This window comes from Oreochromis niloticus, linkage group LG10, assembly GCF_001858045.2.
Source record: "Oreochromis niloticus isolate F11D_XX linkage group LG10, O_niloticus_UMD_NMBU, whole genome shotgun sequence".
Taxonomy (NCBI): Eukaryota; Metazoa; Chordata; class Actinopteri; order Cichliformes; family Cichlidae; genus Oreochromis; species Oreochromis niloticus.
Window position 1 is genome coordinate 3,244,247 of NC_031975.2, and position 19,791 is coordinate 3,264,037.

The 19,791-nt window shown below is 43.0% G+C and overlaps 1 protein-coding gene across 1 annotated transcript in view; it reads left to right on the forward strand.

Annotated features, from left to right (window-relative positions):
* usp25 (ubiquitin specific peptidase 25) overlaps positions 1 to 15,641 on the forward strand; it is a 33,461-nt gene extending 17,820 nt beyond the window's left edge. Inside the window, 21 exon segments of the mRNA XM_005454589.3 lie at positions 243 to 319; positions 760 to 833; positions 2,372 to 2,523; positions 3,705 to 3,832; positions 3,931 to 4,026; positions 4,195 to 4,359; positions 4,873 to 5,111; positions 5,270 to 5,340; positions 5,418 to 5,480; positions 5,482 to 5,574; positions 5,576 to 5,648; positions 5,980 to 6,243; positions 6,858 to 6,997; positions 7,872 to 8,045; positions 9,162 to 9,257; positions 9,510 to 9,688; positions 10,338 to 10,416; positions 10,515 to 10,594; positions 10,877 to 11,000; positions 12,970 to 13,162; positions 14,739 to 15,641. Of these exon segments, the coding sequence (XP_005454646.1) occupies positions 243 to 319; positions 760 to 833; positions 2,372 to 2,523; positions 3,705 to 3,832; positions 3,931 to 4,026; positions 4,195 to 4,359; positions 4,873 to 5,111; positions 5,270 to 5,340; positions 5,418 to 5,480; positions 5,482 to 5,574; positions 5,576 to 5,648; positions 5,980 to 6,243; positions 6,858 to 6,997; positions 7,872 to 8,045; positions 9,162 to 9,257; positions 9,510 to 9,688; positions 10,338 to 10,416; positions 10,515 to 10,594; positions 10,877 to 11,000; positions 12,970 to 13,162; positions 14,739 to 14,911 (2,733 nt within the window). The 3' untranslated portion in view covers positions 14,912 to 15,641.
* The last annotated feature ends 4,150 nt before the right edge of the window (positions 15,642 to 19,791 follow it).

Consider the following 19,791-nt stretch of genomic DNA (forward strand, 5'->3'; position numbering starts at 1 on the left):
TGTATTACTCAGGCTGGATAGACATTAACCTGAATTACTAGATGACATTGATGTCTACCAAAGAGTGCCCTCGAGGCATACGGCTTACCATTGAAGTTCACCAGGTTGCGAGATTGTCCACTAAGACATCTGCTGTTATATCCAAAGTGCACGTCAGCGGATGACATTGATTTGAATGACCTCCATAATATTGGTTGTCAGTACTCTTATTTGTTTACTCTTATCTGTGCTTCGCTCAACAGCAGGATGTTAGTGAGTTCACCCACAAGCTGCTGGACTGGTTGGAGGATGCCTTCCAGATGAAGGCAGAAGAAGACAGGTAAGCGCAGCTGTACCTGGATTCACAGGTTGCTGTGGAAACAGCGGTCCCATAGTCAGGCAGGTCTGACTTGGTGACTGCACAGTATTTTCAAGTGATATGACAGTCACTGTGTCAGATTAGACTATTAGAGTCAGGTTTAGAGAGCTGAATGGTAGGGAATGAACAAAAACACTGAACTCTGGTGAGGGAAATAACGGAACCATTGTGCCAAACAAGCTGAGGTAAACAGTAATTTGGTGCACAAAGCAGCCATTTTTGTTCCCAAACCAAATCAGCGGCTTTCTTCATGTGGGCTGTGTCATAATCAGACTGATTATTGTTTAATCTGATCCCGACATTAGAATGTGACACATTTTAAAGGGCACAATAAAAATTTTCCTTGTTTACATGAAATATGAAGAAGTGAGGCCTGTAACATTATCCTGATTTTTCTCCAGGGAGGGTGAGAAGCCAAAGAACCCAATGGTGGAGCTTTTCTATGGTCGTTTCCTTGCTGTGGGTGTCCATGAAGGTGAGATGGGGTGTTTAATTGAAACCAATAAAGAGAAAAAGAAGAGGCATACTTGGTCGTATCACAGAGAAATACAGTGTTAGCATAGTCTGATTGCAGCAGCCACAAAGCAAAGCAAGTCCTTGCCCCTAGTAATGAAAGGTGACCTTGTCTTAATGAGATGTGATCCATGCAAAAGAGGAGAGTGTTTGCATTGATTGTGGAAGACCTCGACGGCTGATTGACATTGTGCTTATTACGCATGACAGTACTGGCCCAGAGCCACCAAAAGCTGGGCCCATGGACTCTGCTGCTCACAAAACGACCTTAATACCTCATCTGCATGTCCCCTAGCAACTCCTCTCCTGCTCCTTTTTTTTTTTAAGTCACTTCCTCACCCTAGTCACTGTGAGGATGTAGGTGCTGAACAAGTAAAAAATCACCTCAGATGTAAAGGAGTATAAAAGGCACCATGCACCTTTGTCTTTCTTTTAAAATTTCCAACACCTTTAACATAAGCATGTATGCAGAATGTTGGGAGATAATATAATATACTTGGCATCATGGACACTTCCCTAATAAAATGAGATCTGGCACCAGAAGACCATTAAAGCAAGTGACCAACCTGACTTAAGTTTACCTCCCGATGACTTATTGGATATTTCTTTAATGCAATAGCTAAAACATTTATGTATTATAATTTAAATGACAGATCTCCCTTAATTGAGAATATCATTAAATTATGGCCCATGCTTTGGAATGAGATGTGGCTCTTTGATTGAGGTTACTTCTATGGTAATACAGTATCCATCTTTTATGTACAGTTTGTGGTCTAGCTGTTTTACATTTTAGTATAACTTTTTTTCCCCTCTGAGGTTTATGTTATTTTTTTCCCCTTTCCAGTTTGAAGCTATTTTCCCAAAATTCCTTAACTGAAAGATGTGGTTCAGGAGCTGCACTACATTCTCAAAACATGTTTTCCTAACACTGCATGCAAAACCAGCCACACTATTCAGAGCTACTAGTTAATAAACACCCCAGTGAACTCTAATACAATCCCTTTATGGTATTTTAAAGAGAAGGAGATGGCGACAAAAAGACAAAAAAAGTGAGTCAGAGAGCAGATTTAAAAAACAAAACTAGTCTGAACAATGGGCGAGTGTCCCTTCAGAAATTTGTGCAGCACTGACATTGTGCTTACTGAAGAGGATTCAGTCTGTGGTCCAGAACAAAGGTGGAAATACAAAGCCTTAAGAAAATAAAAGATTTACATGCTTCCTGCTGTTCCCAGTACGGGGCCAGTATTTAATATAAAAAATATGAACTGTTGCTTTTTGTAATTACAGAATAACACAGTTAATCCCTGAAGTGATGTAATTATTGGAATTTGATTCATGCAACATGTAAGTGATATTGCAAAGTGATGTTCATACCTCTACTGTTGCATTTTGGGGGCATAGGCCACACAGTAGGCACTTAGTGTGCACTCTGGTTTTTCTCAGGCGCTCGTTCAAGTGCGCTCATCTGTTCATGTCTGTTGTTTGTGTGCAATCCCACAGGTAAAAAATTTGAAAACACAGAGATGTTTGGACAGTACCCCTTGCAGGTCAATGGGTTCAAGGACCTACACGAGTGTCTTGAGGCAGCAATGATCGAGGGTGAGATCGAGTCCCTGCACTCAGCAGAGAATTCTGCCAGGTCTGGACAAGAAGTAAGTGCCAGAGCTCGCTGACAACTGTTAAGCTCCTGCAGAAGAACTTTAGATTTAGATTGCTTTTCCATCATAAAGGTTTTTATACATCACAAAAAATCTCTAATATCTGTCTGATCTTTCCATCTTGGAAACCACATTAAATAGAAACACCTGCATATGGAACATTTGCTTTACATGTTTGCATCAATATTTATATATATGTTCCACAATTCTATTTGCCATCTTCACCTCTCAGTGGCACAGAGAAGGCAATCAGGTTAAAAGTGAGAGATTATGTGCTGGATCCTCTCCAAAGGGCTAACCTCTTTGCCCTTATGTGACACCTGTACTATTTTGGGTTTGACCTCAGCTTAGCTGTAGCCTTGACTGCGCTGTCCCAGAGCTGCTGGGAGCAGCTAATTATCAGGCCAGCAGGTTTGCAGATGAGTATGGCACCCAGCCCTCTGGAAAAAACACCAGCCACCAGCATTGGAAATGAAAGGAGACAATGCCATTCACATCATACACAGTAGCAGGGTTTCCCAGAGTACTTACTTAGGACTAACTTAGGACAGGTGAGAAGTGCAAAGTCACAAAATGTGTTAGCTGGTAACTGAGCCAACTAACTTGGTCATCTAAAGCCACAACAAGCTGTTTTATTTGTAGAAGTAGCCAATCAGACAAAAGCTGGCTTTAAGGCACGGGGAAGGGAAATAATGAACTTAGACAAAAGAAAACCTCAAAGACCGAGGCAAAGCCAAGGATTTGTATCAAACTCATTCAAATATATTTAACAACCCTTTAGATTGGTTTTAATGGCTCAGCATGGGGAAAAAAGATCCCAGCACACATTCATTTCTATTGAGAGCTCCAGCACATTTTCCTCCAACACAGTGCTTTACTTTACATCACAGTACAGCAGGGTAACCTTTTTATCCTGCATGACGTTGTCCCCCATTTCTATTGTGGGGACAGATAAATTCAAGTATTTGAAACACAAAGTAAGTATAGATCAGTTTGTTTTCCAGGACGTTTCACATTCTGATACAGATCCAGTGTCTCATTTTAAAAATGAGAACGTGATATGTGATCATTAAACTTCCAGTTTATCAAATGCTGCTGAGTATCTGAGGGTCTGTAATAGATCGTTTTTGAATAACGCCCTTACCAAAATTCGTCAACATCCAATTTTCTTACAGCACTGGTTCACAGAACTCCCTCCTGTTTTGACCTTTGAACTGTCAAGATTTGAGTTCAACCAAGCACTCGGACGTCCTGAGAAGATTCACAACAAGCTCGAGTTCCCCTCTATGCTCTACATGGATAGGTAACGTAATCAGGCTTTCTTTTTTACCACCTCCGTTAGCCTCTAGTGTATATATATGCAATCCTGAAGCTCCTGATGTGATACATCTGCGTTGTCAGGTACATGGACAGGAACAGGGAAATAACCAGGATCAAGAGGGAGGAGATCAGACGGCTGAAAGAGCATCTGACACTCCTCCAACAGCGACTGGAGAGGTATGGCTTGTCCACTGATACCCCATTATTCAGCCAAGGTCAGCAGAACTCGCCAGACAGCCACAGTCATTTTTCACTCAAACTGCACCCTTTCATCTTCTGCCCTTTCCACTTTGTTGCTCTGTCATCCTCCCTCCATCTCTGCTACGTCTCTGTTTTTTCTCTCAGGTATCTGAGTTACGGCTCAGGCCCCAAGAGGTTTCCTCTGGCAGATGTCCTCCAGTACGCCATGGAGTTTGCGTCCAGCAAACCAGTGTGTACCTCCCCAGTGGAAGACATTGACACATCAGCACCCCCTGGTGGAACAACAGGACAACAACTGCCACCACCAAGGTGTGTTTTACAAAACAAAAATGGCCTGAAGTGTGTGTTGGAGTTGTACAAAGAAGATGAAGATGAACCAGTTGAAGATTAGATGGGTCAAAAAAACGTGATTAAAGCTTAATATTATCACACTTGCTTGCTCATGCAAGAATTTTACCAGAACAAACTTGTCCAGTCCTTCCACAGTTTTTTAAAATATATGGAACATGGGACATACAAGAGAAGGCTGTGTCACATGACACATGATGTGACGTCAAAATCGACGTGTGACACAGGCAACACGTCGAGCAAAATGGCAGTGTAAGAGAGAGCCCAGATGGTTAGAGGCAGAGGGCCTGGCACTCCTGTTGACAAATGTGGCTGTAGGGACATGGAATAAACTTTCCATTTAGAGTTTTTGATTTGATTCTTATGGTTCTGTTTTTTTATTGCAGTAGCTGTCATTTCAAACTATAAAATATCTGCAGTGTGAATTTTTTTTTTTTTTGAGATGTCATAAAGTTTACATTTCTAACCCTGCAGCACAGCTGAGCAAGACTCCTTACCTCCTCTGGAGAGCTCGGGCCTTGCGTCAGGTCCCGCCACTGCTCCCTCTGCAGCCCAGCAGCAGAGAGTACCCATTCATAAGCCCTTCACGCAGTCCCGTCTACCCCCCGACCTCCCCATGCACCCTGCCCCACGCCACATCACCGAAGAAGAGTTAAGAGTGCTTGAGGGCTGCTTGCACCGTTGGAGGAGTGAAGTGGAAAATGACACTCGTGGTAGGTCTATCCTCCTTCTATATCCAGTCATTTGCACTCAGTTGTGAAAGCATGAATGTATTTCAGCGTGACTGATCTGTCTACCACTATGCTAGACAGCAAAAGTAAACATTATTTTGGCACATGCTAATAGGTCGTATATGATCCTCTACTTCCAGATCTGCAGGGCAGTATTACCAGAATTCACAGAACCATTGAGCTGATGTACTCGGACAAATCTATGATGCAGGTGAGCAACCCAGTCTTTTCACCTTGCCTTGTAAAAATAAACCCAACCCTCACATTTCCTTGTTTGTGTTTCTGCAGGTTCCATATCGGCTTCACGCAGTGTTGGTCCATGAAGGCCAGGCCAATGCAGGCCACTACTGGGGCTTACATCTATGACCCACATCAGCGTTGCTGGATGAAGTACAATGATATTTCAGTGACAAAGTCGTCCTGGGAGGAGCTTGTCAGGGACTCTTTTTGGAGGCTACCGCAATGCTAGTGCCTACTGTCTCATGTACATCAATGACAAGAAGCCATTTCTCACAGAAGGTAAGAATGAACTCTTCTCCAGTGCTTGCATCTCTCTTTTGGTCGTCATATTAGAAAAGTGACTCATATCAGGATGTTGGCTGGACTGTCTTTTGACAGTGTGATCTAGATTTTGAGCTCTATATCACATTACTGTGTGTCATCGGCCTCTGTCTGTATCAATACCTAAATGTGTTTCTCTTTGCTGATAAAACAATACACATTCTTTTATTCTTTTATGTCACAAAATACCGATTTGGCCAGGTTACACCTGATACTTCTGAACTGAACTTATTCCTAAACAGACATTCAGGAAACGTCCCTATTTCTTTTTCCTAACTCTCCATTGTAGAGGAGTTTGACAAAGAAACGGGGCAGATCCTCAGCGGCATGGACAAACTGCCGCCTGACCTGAAGCAGTATGTGAAGGAGGACAATGAACAGTTCGATAAGGAGATTGAAGAGTGGGACATCATGCAGGCTCGCAAGGCCCAACAGGAGAAGCTGGCACTGGCCACAGCAGCGGCCGCCGCTGCTTCCGCGGCATCCAGCACTTCCACTTCCTCCTCTTCCCCTCAGCCCATGAGTATTGAGTCCAGCCCTCCAGACAATGCAGGTCAGGGCCATGACACTCACAATACAGAGTAGAATGCTTTATTAAGAAACAGCAGTATATATAAAATCCTTTGTTCCCTGAAGAGTTGTAAAACAGTCTGGAAATGAGCTGGCAATGTACGCTTGCAGCCTTGTGTGAAATTATACAATATTTATAGCATAAGAGAATAGGGATATTACAAAAAACTATAAATGTATTTCTGTTGTACTGAATTATGGTGGATACACCCTTAGACAGTGACGCATAGTTATTTGTTGTTATTCAGTCAAACAGGTAAAAGCACTTTTTAATCATGTTCCGGGTACCCCGCCAAAATAAGAGCATGGAGTCATATACATAAGAAAATGATGCAGAGTTGTCATTCCTTTAAAGTCCTTTCACACAAGAATGGATTGCCCTGCTCTAACCACTAGGTTGAGTGAACGGCCCAGAATTTGTGAATTACAATTAGTATGAAAGAATAAATTGGCTGTCAGTGTGTTTTTAATGCTGATAATTGGAGACTGATGTACTTCGGAGCCAGCCTGAAGTGGCCATTAAAAGAACTGCAGATTTTGTCATTTAGACTTTGGGCGTTGCTGCTTCTGTATGATGGTGGTGTGCTCCTTCTGTAGTGCCCCAGCAGGATCCTGAGTACATGGAGCAGCCATCACCCACGAATGACTCCAAGCACCTGCAGGAGGATACAGAGAGGGCCATCTCCAGGGCTGCTGCTGAACAGGAGGAGAAGAGCCCTGAAGCGTTACTAAATGCTGTATGTAAAACATGCAAAGACACACATTACAGAAGACTCACAACAAGTCATGCATGTGCTTTGTCATTCTAAACACGTCACATTCATAAATGTATTCAACAAAAAGCTATTTCAGTCGAGAGCTGTTACTTAAACACTGCTTTAATCAGTACTTTTATATTAACGGTGGGTCACGTGAATACCTCTGTGTTAGATATGTTCCTTATTTTGATGAATTCAAAGAGCCAGTGCCGTTCTGTTTAGTTCTCCTGGTTTACTCAGGCAGTTGGTTTAAAAAGAAATAGACTGTAACCTCCCCCGTACAAAACATACAAGCATCCAGCTGCACAGATACGAAGAAAAACCAGCTGATGAACATAAAGGAGCATTTAGTTAAATAAATAAATGTTGGATGGCTTTTTTACAATGGGACTCTACTGCCCCTACATCACATGGGTAGGTTAAGCACTTTTCACAGGCTCACTAAGTTTCTTAAAGTAAAGTGCACCATGGATGATACCTGCTTGACAACTTGGCCCACTGAAGTCTGTAGTGTGAATTTTTACATAAAATAAGACATTTAGAAGTTTTCCACAGCCAGTACTGAGAGGAGGAACAATTACAGCAACTCAAAAAGATTATTTCCCACCTAGGGGAAACACTGCTGTGTCATGCTTATTCAACTTTCTGCCCCACTTTTCCACAACTCTGCCCACCGAGTTTTAATAAGGATTCAGAGTTACTTGCATAGTTTAGAAAAGTCTTATAAAATGAGTTCATTTCATTAAAACTTTTTTCCTCTTCCTGTTTCACCTTTGCCCTTCATATATAATGTTCCTTCTGTTTCCATCAGTCCTCCATCGTTCCTGTTTCATCTGTCCCATTTTCTCTCCAGTCTCTTCCCCCTCCCACCTCCCCTCAGCCTGAGGTCCAGATGAACACTCCCGTAACCCCCCCTCCTGACCTGGTCACAGAGGATGAGTCCCCTGGCCAGCGCACAGTCGAGGTGGCCATTCCTAATGTGGGGACATTTGTCATTGAGTCAGAGGAGGGGGGGTATGATGATGAGGTAGCTCTGGCTCCATCAAGTTTTGTCTGAGCCTGTTTGATCTGTAGAATGAGAGGTTCATTGCCCAATCGTATTGGCTCCACATAGCATAAGGTTTTTCACAAATGCAGTGCAGTAAGGTTGGCCCCTGTGTTGGCCGCTCTGCATTACTCATGTGAAAAGTCTTTTGTTGAGCCATCGACGTCGCGGCACAAAGTCAGGTGGAGCCTGTGCACAAAGCTGGTGTGCTTCATGAACCACACACATCAACAGGCGAGACTGCTGCTTCATACTGTGATGCACATGTGCTCTTATGATGATGATGCTACTTGCACAAGAGCGCAAACCTCCGCCAAGGCAGCTAAATCTTATGTACTGTTAAGGAGGCAGTATTGTATTTTGTTCTTTTTAAGCATACTTTAAGAAGTTGTATGTAGCATGATAGACGTTACTTTGATTACACCAACATTATGTCGGAATAGGTGATGGATAAATAACCGGACTGATTAACTTGAGTTTATTATATAATGTGATGCTAAAGTATCTCTAACTAATGTAGAATAATATTCCTCCTTTCTTTCAACATGATTGTTAACATGACCCCACCTACAGCCCTACAAAGTTTTATCAGCATTTATTCAAATCTTCTCAAGCTGTCGTGTTTACAGACAGAATGACACGCACGCACACAAGTGCTACCAAAAACATAAAACTCTCCTTGGCAGAGGTAATAATCACAGATAGCTTTCACGCAGCTATCATGGAATCAATGTTTCTGTAAATGTTGGCGGTAGTTTGCTGGTCAGTGTGTACCGAGTGCTGAATTTCCTCTGTAGGGCTGCTGCTCCAGCCTGTCTTCCTGCACTCTGGGTTGTCTGTCACACACATTTTTCATAAGGCTGTCTTGGTTTTTACACATTATCCTTGTGAGGACCGTGAGTTCTGCTTCTTAAACTGGTGCATCCCTGCCAACTTTTGCCCGTCTAACCAACCGGTGCATGGACTGCTGAGTGATGTTTGGCATGTCCTGACTATGGTACGCCTTGCTGTAGAAAGTTAGAGCAGATAACACAGTGCCTGACCTTGCTCAGTTCATCACCAGGGCCTTGTTTAACATGGTTCCTGCTTCCTGGGCAGGCGATGATGACCCCCGACATGCAGGGTGTAATTATGGCCATTGGCAAATCCAGCAGCGTGTATGAAAAGAATGGGCCCGAGGCGGCCTTTTTTAAGGTACAACCTCTCTCTCCTTTCTGCTCTCACTCACTTCCTTCACCTTACCTCCTCTTTTGTTCCAGTGTAACATTGTTCCTCAGACCACTGCAGTGTTTCCCACAGATTTGGATTCTGTTTGTGATAGTGGAATAATTTTAAGGGCTTTTGCAGCACTCAGGTGTGCTGCTTCAATCAAGCTGTCATTTACTTAAGTATCTTCTCTCTCACACAGTGACAAGTAGCTTATTCTTCCTTTGTCTCTCTGTTCAGGCCATCAAGTTGGAGTATGCACGTCTCTTGAGATTTGCCCAAGAAGACACGCCGGTTGAGAATGACTACCGACTACAGCACATCATCGTTTACTTCATCCAAAACCAGGCACCCAAGAAGATTCTGGAGAGGACTCTGCTCACACAGTTTGCTGACAGGAACCTGGCCTTCGATGAGAGGTGCAGTCCTCACTCTGCCACAAGCTTGTAAATTAAAAAATTATCATGTTGCGTATTTGTTTTTTTCCCCTGGCTGTGTCAGAATCGAGTTGGATACCTGAAATCAGTTCTTCGTAATGACCAGCAGAGGGTAGCAGAGACTGTAAGAGCTCCCGGTTTACTCTCAGCACAGACTGTTTCTCATCAGAGCAACACTTTCATGCTGCTAATCCTCTCTGATCTGCACGCCTTCTGCCTTTTGTTCGAACACAAATCATACAAGGCACATGTCCAATACTGACTTTTTCTTTTCAAATCACCACTGCTGTATATCAAGATCCCCCCTCTTTTAACTCTGACATTTTGGTGTCATTAGGCTGTGTAATGTCCCTTACTATTTCTTAAAACTTTTCAGCTATGCTTGTTGGCCTCGATCCATATTCATGAGAGAAAAATTGATTTCTCCCTTCTCCTCTATTTTGAGCGAGATAATTAGATTTATGTGTGAATGTGGCCTCAATAGGAGCCTCTGGAGGAGTGCTTCACTAGTCCTCTCAGCACTAAAGAGTGATTCATTAAGCCACGTTAAGGCCTAGGGGCAGGGTGGAGCGTTTTATCTCCTGGAGTACCTCACGATGACTCACCATCTCCGTTCCTCTTCCTCTCACAGATGTAAGAGCATTATGAATGTGGCACGTGCCAAACTGGACCTGATTAAACCCGAGGAGGTCAACATGGATGAATATGAGGTCAGAAGTTGTGTCGTCTGTCTTTTGTACGTCTAAAACTGTACATTTGAGCAGATTTATACTGGCCGGACAATCTGACTTTGGCTTGTCTCCATCAGATATGGCATCAGGACTACAGGAACTTTCGTGAAAGCACCATCCTCATGGTGACTGGTTTGGAGCTCTTCCAGAAGACAAAGTATGTTGACGCCTCTTTTGCAAATGTATAAAAAACCTCAAACAAACAAACCCAGCGTCTCCTTAGAGATTTAACTGATTTAGCATTTTCCTTTATTTTCATGTAATTTCCCATCTTGGTGTTCTCCTGCAGGGGGCAGCAGCTTACAATCGTGCAGCTCCCCAGCTTTAAAGTTGTGCAGTGGGTTCACAGAGTTCATTTCTTGTGTGAAATGGTTTACTCTGTGAGCCGTCAGTGTGTCTTTGCTACAGTTTTATCTGAATGTAATATCTTTCTTTCCAGTTATGTGGAGGCTCTCATGTATCTGATTTACGCCTACCAGTACAACAAGGAGCTTTTGTTAAAAGGCCTGTACAGAGGGCACGACGAGGAGCTGCTCGGCCATTACCGTCGAGAGTGTTTGCTGGTGAGCCCTGTGTGACTTAAACAAAGCGATTTCAAAGAAGTCTGCTTTGGAACGGAAGCCTTTGCATCAAGCAGCACTTCTCTGTGATCTCCGTCTCTTCTGTGTCACTCCCTTTCCTCTCTGTCAAACTTCCTCTGCTAAAGTGACTCAGCAAAACTCTCACGGCTAGACGTTCCCCTCCGACACCGAGCAGGGCACCATAATCAAATTGCTTTTCCTGAGATATTGCTTTGGCTTGCTCGCAGCCCACAAAAGATTCCACTGAAGATTTTTCATCTGATACTGACAGATGAAAATCCTCTCAGCGTTGTGAAGTGAGCCCCTTTTCATTTCACTCCCACCAAGCTCCAGGCTATGCTCGGGTATTATTGGTTAGGGCTGGGGGTAGTTTGGTCTGATCAGCCTCATACTGGTCTTTAGCAGCCCTCTTGCTGCTGCACTCAGTAACCTTACACCGGCATTGTGCTCGTAATGTAATCATTGGAGTGGGAATAGGAAGCAGGAGGGCCAGTGAGTGTAAACACATTACCATGAGACACGAGCGTGTCCTCAGCTTACCTCAAACCTCAGGACTGTGCAGGGCGATCGCTCATCTTAGTTCTCTGGCCAGGACGTCTAGCTGTACACTCAGCTGTTTACCTTCAGCTCTTGTTTTAATTGAAAACACTGCTAACATTGACACAGTTAATGTATTTGGATGTTTTGCAATTCCACCCTGCAGTCTCTGATTCCAGACAGCTCGTTTCTTCAGAGACAAGTTCAGGGAGTTTGTCTGTGACAGCAAGGTGTTTGAGGCCTCGACCAAGAGAAAAGCTTACCTGTTCAAGAATGTCAGGATCCTTTAGTTCCAGCGACTTAAAGATATTCTGTGTATTAATGATGCCTGGGATTACTGTTGAGTACTCGTCTAACAGAAGAAAAGGAAACAACACAATTTAGAGTAAAAAATTTTTACTCAGTCTTTTGCTGAGGTTTTCCAACTGAAGGGGAGTTGATTTGTGAGGGAGCAGGGTGTGAAGGGACAGGTATGAGGCACAGATTCTGTGTAAGTCAGAGGGACGGGAGCACACCAGTGCACCACAAGAGGTTTGTTCTAGTTTAGCCTGCTCATCAATCCTCCTCTTAAGCCTGACGTCATTAGGCATTTCCAGGGCCAAACTCTTCTCCGTTTCCCGAAATGTTCAATGTGGCTTCTCTCTGGGGTGTTACGGTGAAGTTTGACATCATGGCATCCATGAAAAAGAGGATTTACGAGGTTTAATGGACTTGGAAATTAGCTCACTAGTTTCCATCTGAGGTTGATATACCATGTTCTGACTGAGGGATTTCTATAAAACTAAAACGTGCAGTTCTGCTATTACTTTGGAAATGAATGAAGATAGAAATCTAAACAGCAGCAATGTTTGTGGGGTTATTGACATTGGGCGAGCTGGCATATGTCAGTGTGAGGGTCCCTGATGGGCAGAGACAAATGCAATCATCCTGCAGGAAAAAGACACTGAAAACAGGCCATTCATCCCATTTAGTGAACCTCACAGATTCCTCAGGCATTTGTAAATCTATTTAAAAACATTAAATGTGCCCTTTTGTTTCAGTTTTCTTAAACCCCCTCTGCTGATAGATGGTATAGAAAAACTGGATGTAGCCACAGTGATGTCACCCACTGGTTTTGGATTATGCATTTTGAACGCTGGTATTTTGACTTATCAGCTAAAAACTTGCAGTAGACACACACACACACACACACAAACACACACACACACACACACACACAAACACACACACACAGCTGCTCATTAGTCCTAAGTAACAGACTAATAAAAGAAGAGAATTTTACTCTCCAAAACAAACTTCTTGGGTGGTCTGTACCACACAGCAAGCTATAATATTAGTCCAAGATGAATGTGTGAGTAACTAATAAAAGCTTTGATGTAAAAGACTCATCAGTGTCCCTCCCCCCGCCCCACAGAAACTAAATGAGCAAGCAGCCGCCATGTTTGAGTCGGGAGAAGAGCCTGAAGTGACCACAGGCCTGGGCATCATGAATGAGCTGGTGGTGCCCTGCATCCCTCTGCTGCTGGTCCATGAAGCAGAGAGAGACCTGTTGGCGGTGGAGGACATGAGGAACCGCTGGTGCTCCTACCTGGGCCAAGAGATGGAATGTGAGTCCTTAAGGGAGAAGGAGCACACTTAGCCTATTAGATATTTCTGGAGAGTTGAAGGCTTAGGTTACTAGTACATTCCCTCGTACCCCTGCCGAAGATCGCCATAATCAGGCCGCGGCTCAGGTCACGTATCAAAAGGCACAAGTCTGACAGAAAAAGATCACCGAAAGATAACATTTTATCCAATACTAATGTTTGTAAGTAGATAGAAATACTTATTTATTTGTGTATTTTATTGTGATTTCTCCTATGATGGCATTTCAGTGTCATGACAATACAACACAGCACTCTGCACTTATAAACACTTGGACCTGTATCTACTGTAGCTGTAAGATAAATGCTAGTCCTAAATCACAACAACGGTCACTCTAAATCAGCGGTCCTCAAACATTTTTGTGCCACAGACCAGTTTAATGTTAGACAATATTTTCACGGACCGGCCTTTAAGGTGTCGCAGATAAATACCACAAAACAAAATGATACAAAGACAAAAACTGTGGTATTTTGTAAATATAATAACAAATGTGAATTCACTGTGTAATTGTGTAACTTTATTAGCAGCGTCCTCCTGAAATGCGCCAACAACATTGAGAGTAACATCCTCCTCTCTGCCCCTTAATGCTCTCTGGTCGCTATGGTAACGCATAAATATTTCTTTCAAAATAAGACACACAACTACAACACGGGAAAAGACTCAGGGAAACAGAGTTAACGATAAAAACCCTGAAAACCATAAATTTCACACCCAAGCCTAAACTCTCGCAGCCCGGTACCAAATGACTCACGGACCGGCACCAGTCCGGGGCCCGGGGCTTGGGGACCGCTGGTCTAAATCACTTTATATTGTGGGGTAAAGACCCGCAAAAATAGAGAGAAACCCCCAACAGCAAGAACTTGGAGACAGTGAGAAGGAAAAACGCCCTTAAACATAAGACTTTTAAATCCATCTACTAAAAATCTCAGTGACCGTGACCAGAGGTCAGGTTTTCTGAAAATCCTGTAAATGTGATCACTTGAGAACAAGTAGGATTATGAAATTCAGACCATCCATAGACTGAGGGCTACGGCTGGCTGCTGCTGGTATTTTTTGTTTCCACTATTATCTGAGTACCTGTATATTGTTTACATGTTTGAAATAAATTACCAATCAATCTGATCATGAATGAGTTTATGACATAGAAATGAATAATCCACAATTAGATATCAACCCAGTTGTATTTCTAACTGACTGGTAAATGGAAGAAACTGAAATAACTGAAATGGTATTGTTGTATACTGGAAGTGATGACCTCATAACCAGATGTTTTGAGAGGATCCGAGAAGAAAGAATCATTTTTTGATGGATGGCTGCAGAGGGCTGAGCTGTTGCAGCATCAGTCGGCAGAGATGGTGACCTCTGTTCAGGAAAAGGAGATTATTGTCACCCAGACCCCAATTCTTGTGACTTTTACACATGCATTCACTTGTGAGACATCCTTTCTAACTAATAAAATGGCCCTGAAAATCTGATTTTCACTGCATGGTGAAGCCTGCACAGTTCCTTATTTTCTGTCTGTTCACTTCTTGACTGCAGCTAACCTCCAGGAGAAGCTGACAGACTTCCTCCCAAAGTTGCTGGACTGCTCAACGGAGATCAAAAGCTTCCACGACCCTCCCAAGCTGCCCACCTACTCCACCCTGGAGCTGTGCGAACGGTTCAGCCGCATCATGGCCGCCCTCGGCAGGGTGCCCACCGAGGGAAGATGAGCTCAGAGGGTCGCCGAGGCGCCTCTCCCTCATCGCAGGCCCGACACCCCGGGCAGAAATTCATGGACCTCTCTTTAACCCATGCCTTCCTTATCAATCCAGGGGTCACTCGCTTCTAGCTGTTATTCCTCTGTTACTCTTTTGCTGCTATAGGTTTTATCATTATAAATATTATTTCACTTTTATTTTAAGCAAAACACGATAGAGGACTCTGGAGGAGAGGGCAGACTGCTGGGAGGGGGAAACGTAATGTGAGAGAAGAAGTTGATGGATAAACGGTGGCGATCCTGAAGTGGTTGAAAGCCAAACACATTCTGCTTCGGCTTAGCAAAAACGAAACAAAACATACACACAAAAAAAAGTTTGAGGGTTTTTCCTAGTTTATTATTGTTGTTGTTGCAGTTTGATTCAAGCTTCCCTGATCGCACTCATAGCCCTTTCTAACGCACCCTTCTCAGTGTGAAAAGGATCACCCTGCCGCTCCGCCTCCAGTTTGGTACAGTATTTCCACGTTTTGTTTTATTTTTCTAAGGAAGTGAGAGCGAGGAAGAGAGCCTTCAGATTTATCAGCGGCTCAAGAGGATCTCAAATGGGTCTCATGTCTTTGTGGACTGCGCCAGAATGAGATGTTTTAAGTGCTGTGGTAGACGGTCATGGACTTCCTGTGGCTTGTTAATAAATTGAGAGAATAAAATTTTATTTATGGCCCTTTTAGGCCACATAAACATGTTTTTGCCTGATGTTGACTTTTCATTTGTTTGCACAAAAATCCCAATGCACTTCACTTCGTCTCTCCCCTCCGTGTTGTCCTGCTGCGCTGCTTCAGCTGCTATTCTGCAGCTTATTGGAAGCAGACTTTCATTAATGTGCGGATGCAAACGCCAAATGTGCAGCATGTGGCCGCAATAATAAGAATACGAAACGGGGACTCTGTTTTAGCAGCTTGAAAGTGGAGCTTTTTAATGATGTGACTTAGGTCTAATTTCCTGGAGTAATACTAATTTCCAGGAACACAGATTACTGCAAACAGCCCATGTGATGACGCCAGGAAGCATTCTCAGAAATCTTTCCCAAACATTGCTCCCAGCATTGCGCAGCATGGCGCAGCATCTCGAGAGATGATGTGCATCTTGAGAGATGTCGCGCCATGCTTCGGATTTTATTTCGAGCTTCCCGCTCCTGACTACATCGGTGAAGGAGCGCAGCTTTGTCCTTTCAGTCCTACCTGAAACTCATTTTTAGTGACACATTTTATTTATCAGCCCAATAAATCAGGAAGAATTCTTCTAAAGATTTAACGCCATTCAGATCACAACGTAAACCCTGCCGTAGTAAGGCAACGAGACGATGCAGTCTGTAAGGCATTGGAAAAAAATGGATTCATTTCATTACACTGGGAATGATTTGTAGAGAATTTGGTTTCTACAATATACCGGTTCCTCTGTATTGATATTAACAGCTGTGTAGGATCATAAAATAAGCCAAACTTTTGCATAAAGGCAAATAACTTTGGTGAAGGCTGAATAGCAGCTTGGCGAGCACACTCCAGTGGTTTGCATTTATGCTGTCTGTCATTGGCCCGGTATGAAGCACTGACAAGTTCCAATTGCTCGTGCATTCCTGCACGTCTGTCTGAACCAGTGCTCGGCTGTTAGTTGACACTTAGTCTGCTACAGTTGTGTCTGCCTCCTTTTACCTCTTTTTCTTTCTTTCTTTTTAGTCAATGAGCCACATTTTCAGCCACAGGCCTGTCACATCATTGGCCCTTTGATGGCTGAGCCAGTGCTGCTGTACATAAGCTGTTTGCACGGAGAACCTACAAGTGGAAACAGTTTGACTGTCAGCCATATTGACATGTTTGATCCTGCACAAGAGCTCAAGCTGTTTCGAGTCAAACGGATCCATCTTAAAGGGGCCCTATTGTGCTTTTTTCCAGCACTGTTTTTGTTGCTGTGGAGTAGTTTTGCTCGAGTTTAATACACACACACACACACACACACACACACACGTATATAAAATACTGACCTTTATGCAGCCTCCACAGAGCTAAAACCGCTTGTTTCAGAGGATGAACTGGAAATTAAACCCCCTCCGTCACAGAAGCCCACCTGATTCTGTTTGACTGCCCCTTTTCTAGCTTCCACAAACTGGGGGCAGTATTTTAAAGCTCCACCTTCTCATGTTGGAAATGACCATATCAGGAAACCAGTGCCAAGCTGGTATCGGCTCAACTCGGGGGTAGAAAATGATGAGCATTTAGGGCAGTTTGTAGCCTGATCTTTTGGCACATTGGCATTATTGGCAGCTATGCTGACTTAATCTTTGTCAAAAGTTTAAAACATTAAATAAGAACATTCACTGCTTATGAATGACAGTCTTTGAAGTGTTTAGGACCTTTTAAGTACCTGTGCTCACTTCCAAGAAAATGAACAGTCTATAATTTTTATGGTAGTTTTATTTTAAAGGAAAGAAACAAAACACATAGCATAAAAGATGTACATTTACTGGATGCCATTAAGTGAAAAAAAGTATTTTATCCCCAAGCAAAACATACAAACTTAGTACTTGGTGGTGAAACCCTCGGTGGCAAGCACAGCAGTAAGATGTTTCTTGTAGTTGATCACCAGGTTTGCACACATCTCGGGGGATTTTGTCCACTCATCTATACAGGAACTTTTTAATAGAAATATCCTTTATTGTCCCTCATTGGGGAAATTCACATCTTCCAGGTGACCACTGTTGTCTTGGTGGTATGTTTTGGGTTATTGTCATGCTGGAAAACACACCCATGACTGCTTCAGTGTTCAGGGGAAAAGGTTCTTATCAAAGATTTGATGGTGCACAGCAATGTCCACTGGCTTCTCAATGCGGAGAAGTCCTCCTGCACACTTAGCAGAGAAACAGTCCCAAACCATAATGTTTAAACCTCTGTGCGTGCATGTGATTCAAGCCTTCTCTGAATCACTTACATTTTCACAGGCAAACTTAAGGCAGGCCTGTACATGTGCCTTCCTGAGCAGGGGAATCACAGGCTCCTCCTGTGTAGTTTTGTGCTGATACTTTCTCCATGATCATCCTTAACCTTCAGGCAAGATCTTTGATGGAGCGCCACACTGAAGGCGACACATATATACAATCTCAATTGCAGATGGTGTTGTGCAGGTCTAAAATCTTGTCCCCGATGTCCTGTAACACCTCTTTGGTCTTGTCTATGGTGGTAGAGAAGTCGGAATGGAAGAAATTCTATTGTCAGGTGTGCTTTATACACAAAATGAGATCATGAGCATCTTGAGTAACTGATTGATTGCAATCTGTGTACCACATACGCACACAGCTAATCTGTGTGTGTCAGAAAGTGTAGGGGATCAACACTTATTTCACTAACTGAGTGCCCAGTCTGGGGTTTGGGTCATTCCAGAGGACCACAAGATAAATATGAGAGTCTGAACAGTTTGTTGTCACTGGCAGTAGTCTTTGCACTCACAGTTCTATTTTCTACACAAGTCCGGCTGAGGATCGACGATGCTTTTCAAAACTCAGCTTTAATGTTTGCTCACTGGTATGAGTTCAAAATTCAATTTAATTCAATTTTATTTATACAGCGCCAAATCACAACAACAGCCGCCTCAAGGCGCTTTATATTGTAAGCTAGACCCTACAATAATACACACAGAGAAAAACCCGACAATCATATGACCCCCTATGAGCAAGCACTTTGGTGACAGTGGGAAGGAAAAACTCCCTTTTAACAGGAAGTAACCTCTGTCTCTCTTCCACAGCATGTCTTTATCCTGTCTTCCTTCTCTCATCCCAACCGGTCGCAGCAGATGGCCAGAGATTAATAACAACTATGATTCAATGCACAGAGGTCTATTAACACATGTTCAGTGAGAAAGGTGACTGAAAAGGAAAAACTCAATGCAGCCAGTATCATTCTGGCACCGATGTGCTAGCCAGTGTCGTTTCTCTTATAGCATCGAAACTGTTAATATTAGTAGAAGAGAAAACTGTAACGAAGATGGTTTTTGTAACCTAACCAAAAGGGAATGAGGTATGTGCACTTTGAGTGTAAGGAAAGAATAGCCACATGTGGACAGAGAAACTGCTGGGCAAGAAAAGTAATTCTGCAAAATAACTTGAGATGACTTGTTTTCACTGTATCACCTTAGGCGATAAATAGAAAGTCACACTATTTACATGAGCTTGATTGTTCTTTAGTGTAAAGTGAATAATCTGATCAGGGGTTTTTTCCCCTTATGCACTTTAATATATTATAGTAAGACCAAGTTTCGGTATCGTTGCCTGTTTGTCACACAAAACCAAAAAGGAATCTCTTTTTTTACACACCTTTTTAATCAATATTAGACAGCGTGGAAATACATTAACATGCTCAAATCAGTCTGTCAAATAAACTACCATCTTTTAATTCCTCTGCTCTGAAATTTTCAGACAAGGCCACCTTGTCTGTGCTCTTCATTACATCTGATCCTCATCTCATCCCACAGTGTTTCATTTCTATGTAAAAATCAATAATCCACCTCTGTTTTCGAGTACTTTAACCTCTGTCATAGGACCTGAGAAGCAATACGAGTTGCTCTCTCTCTCTCTGCTGCGTGTGTTATCCTTATTTCACCCTTGCAGAAACAGCAGGCAGGGGCTCTCATCTGCATCGCTGTGCATGTGTGGTTTGTGTGTAACCACCTTTGAGTTGGCCTTTTGATTGACCTGTCTAAGTAGACCTTGTTAGGTTGCAAATGTTTATGGGGCATTAATTATCATTATTGGCAGAGGCATCCCCTAATTTTGCTCATTATTTCTATTGACTTAAAGTGGGGCATGAAGCCAAGCTCTGCTTTGATTATAGAGTAGAAACAGTGGCA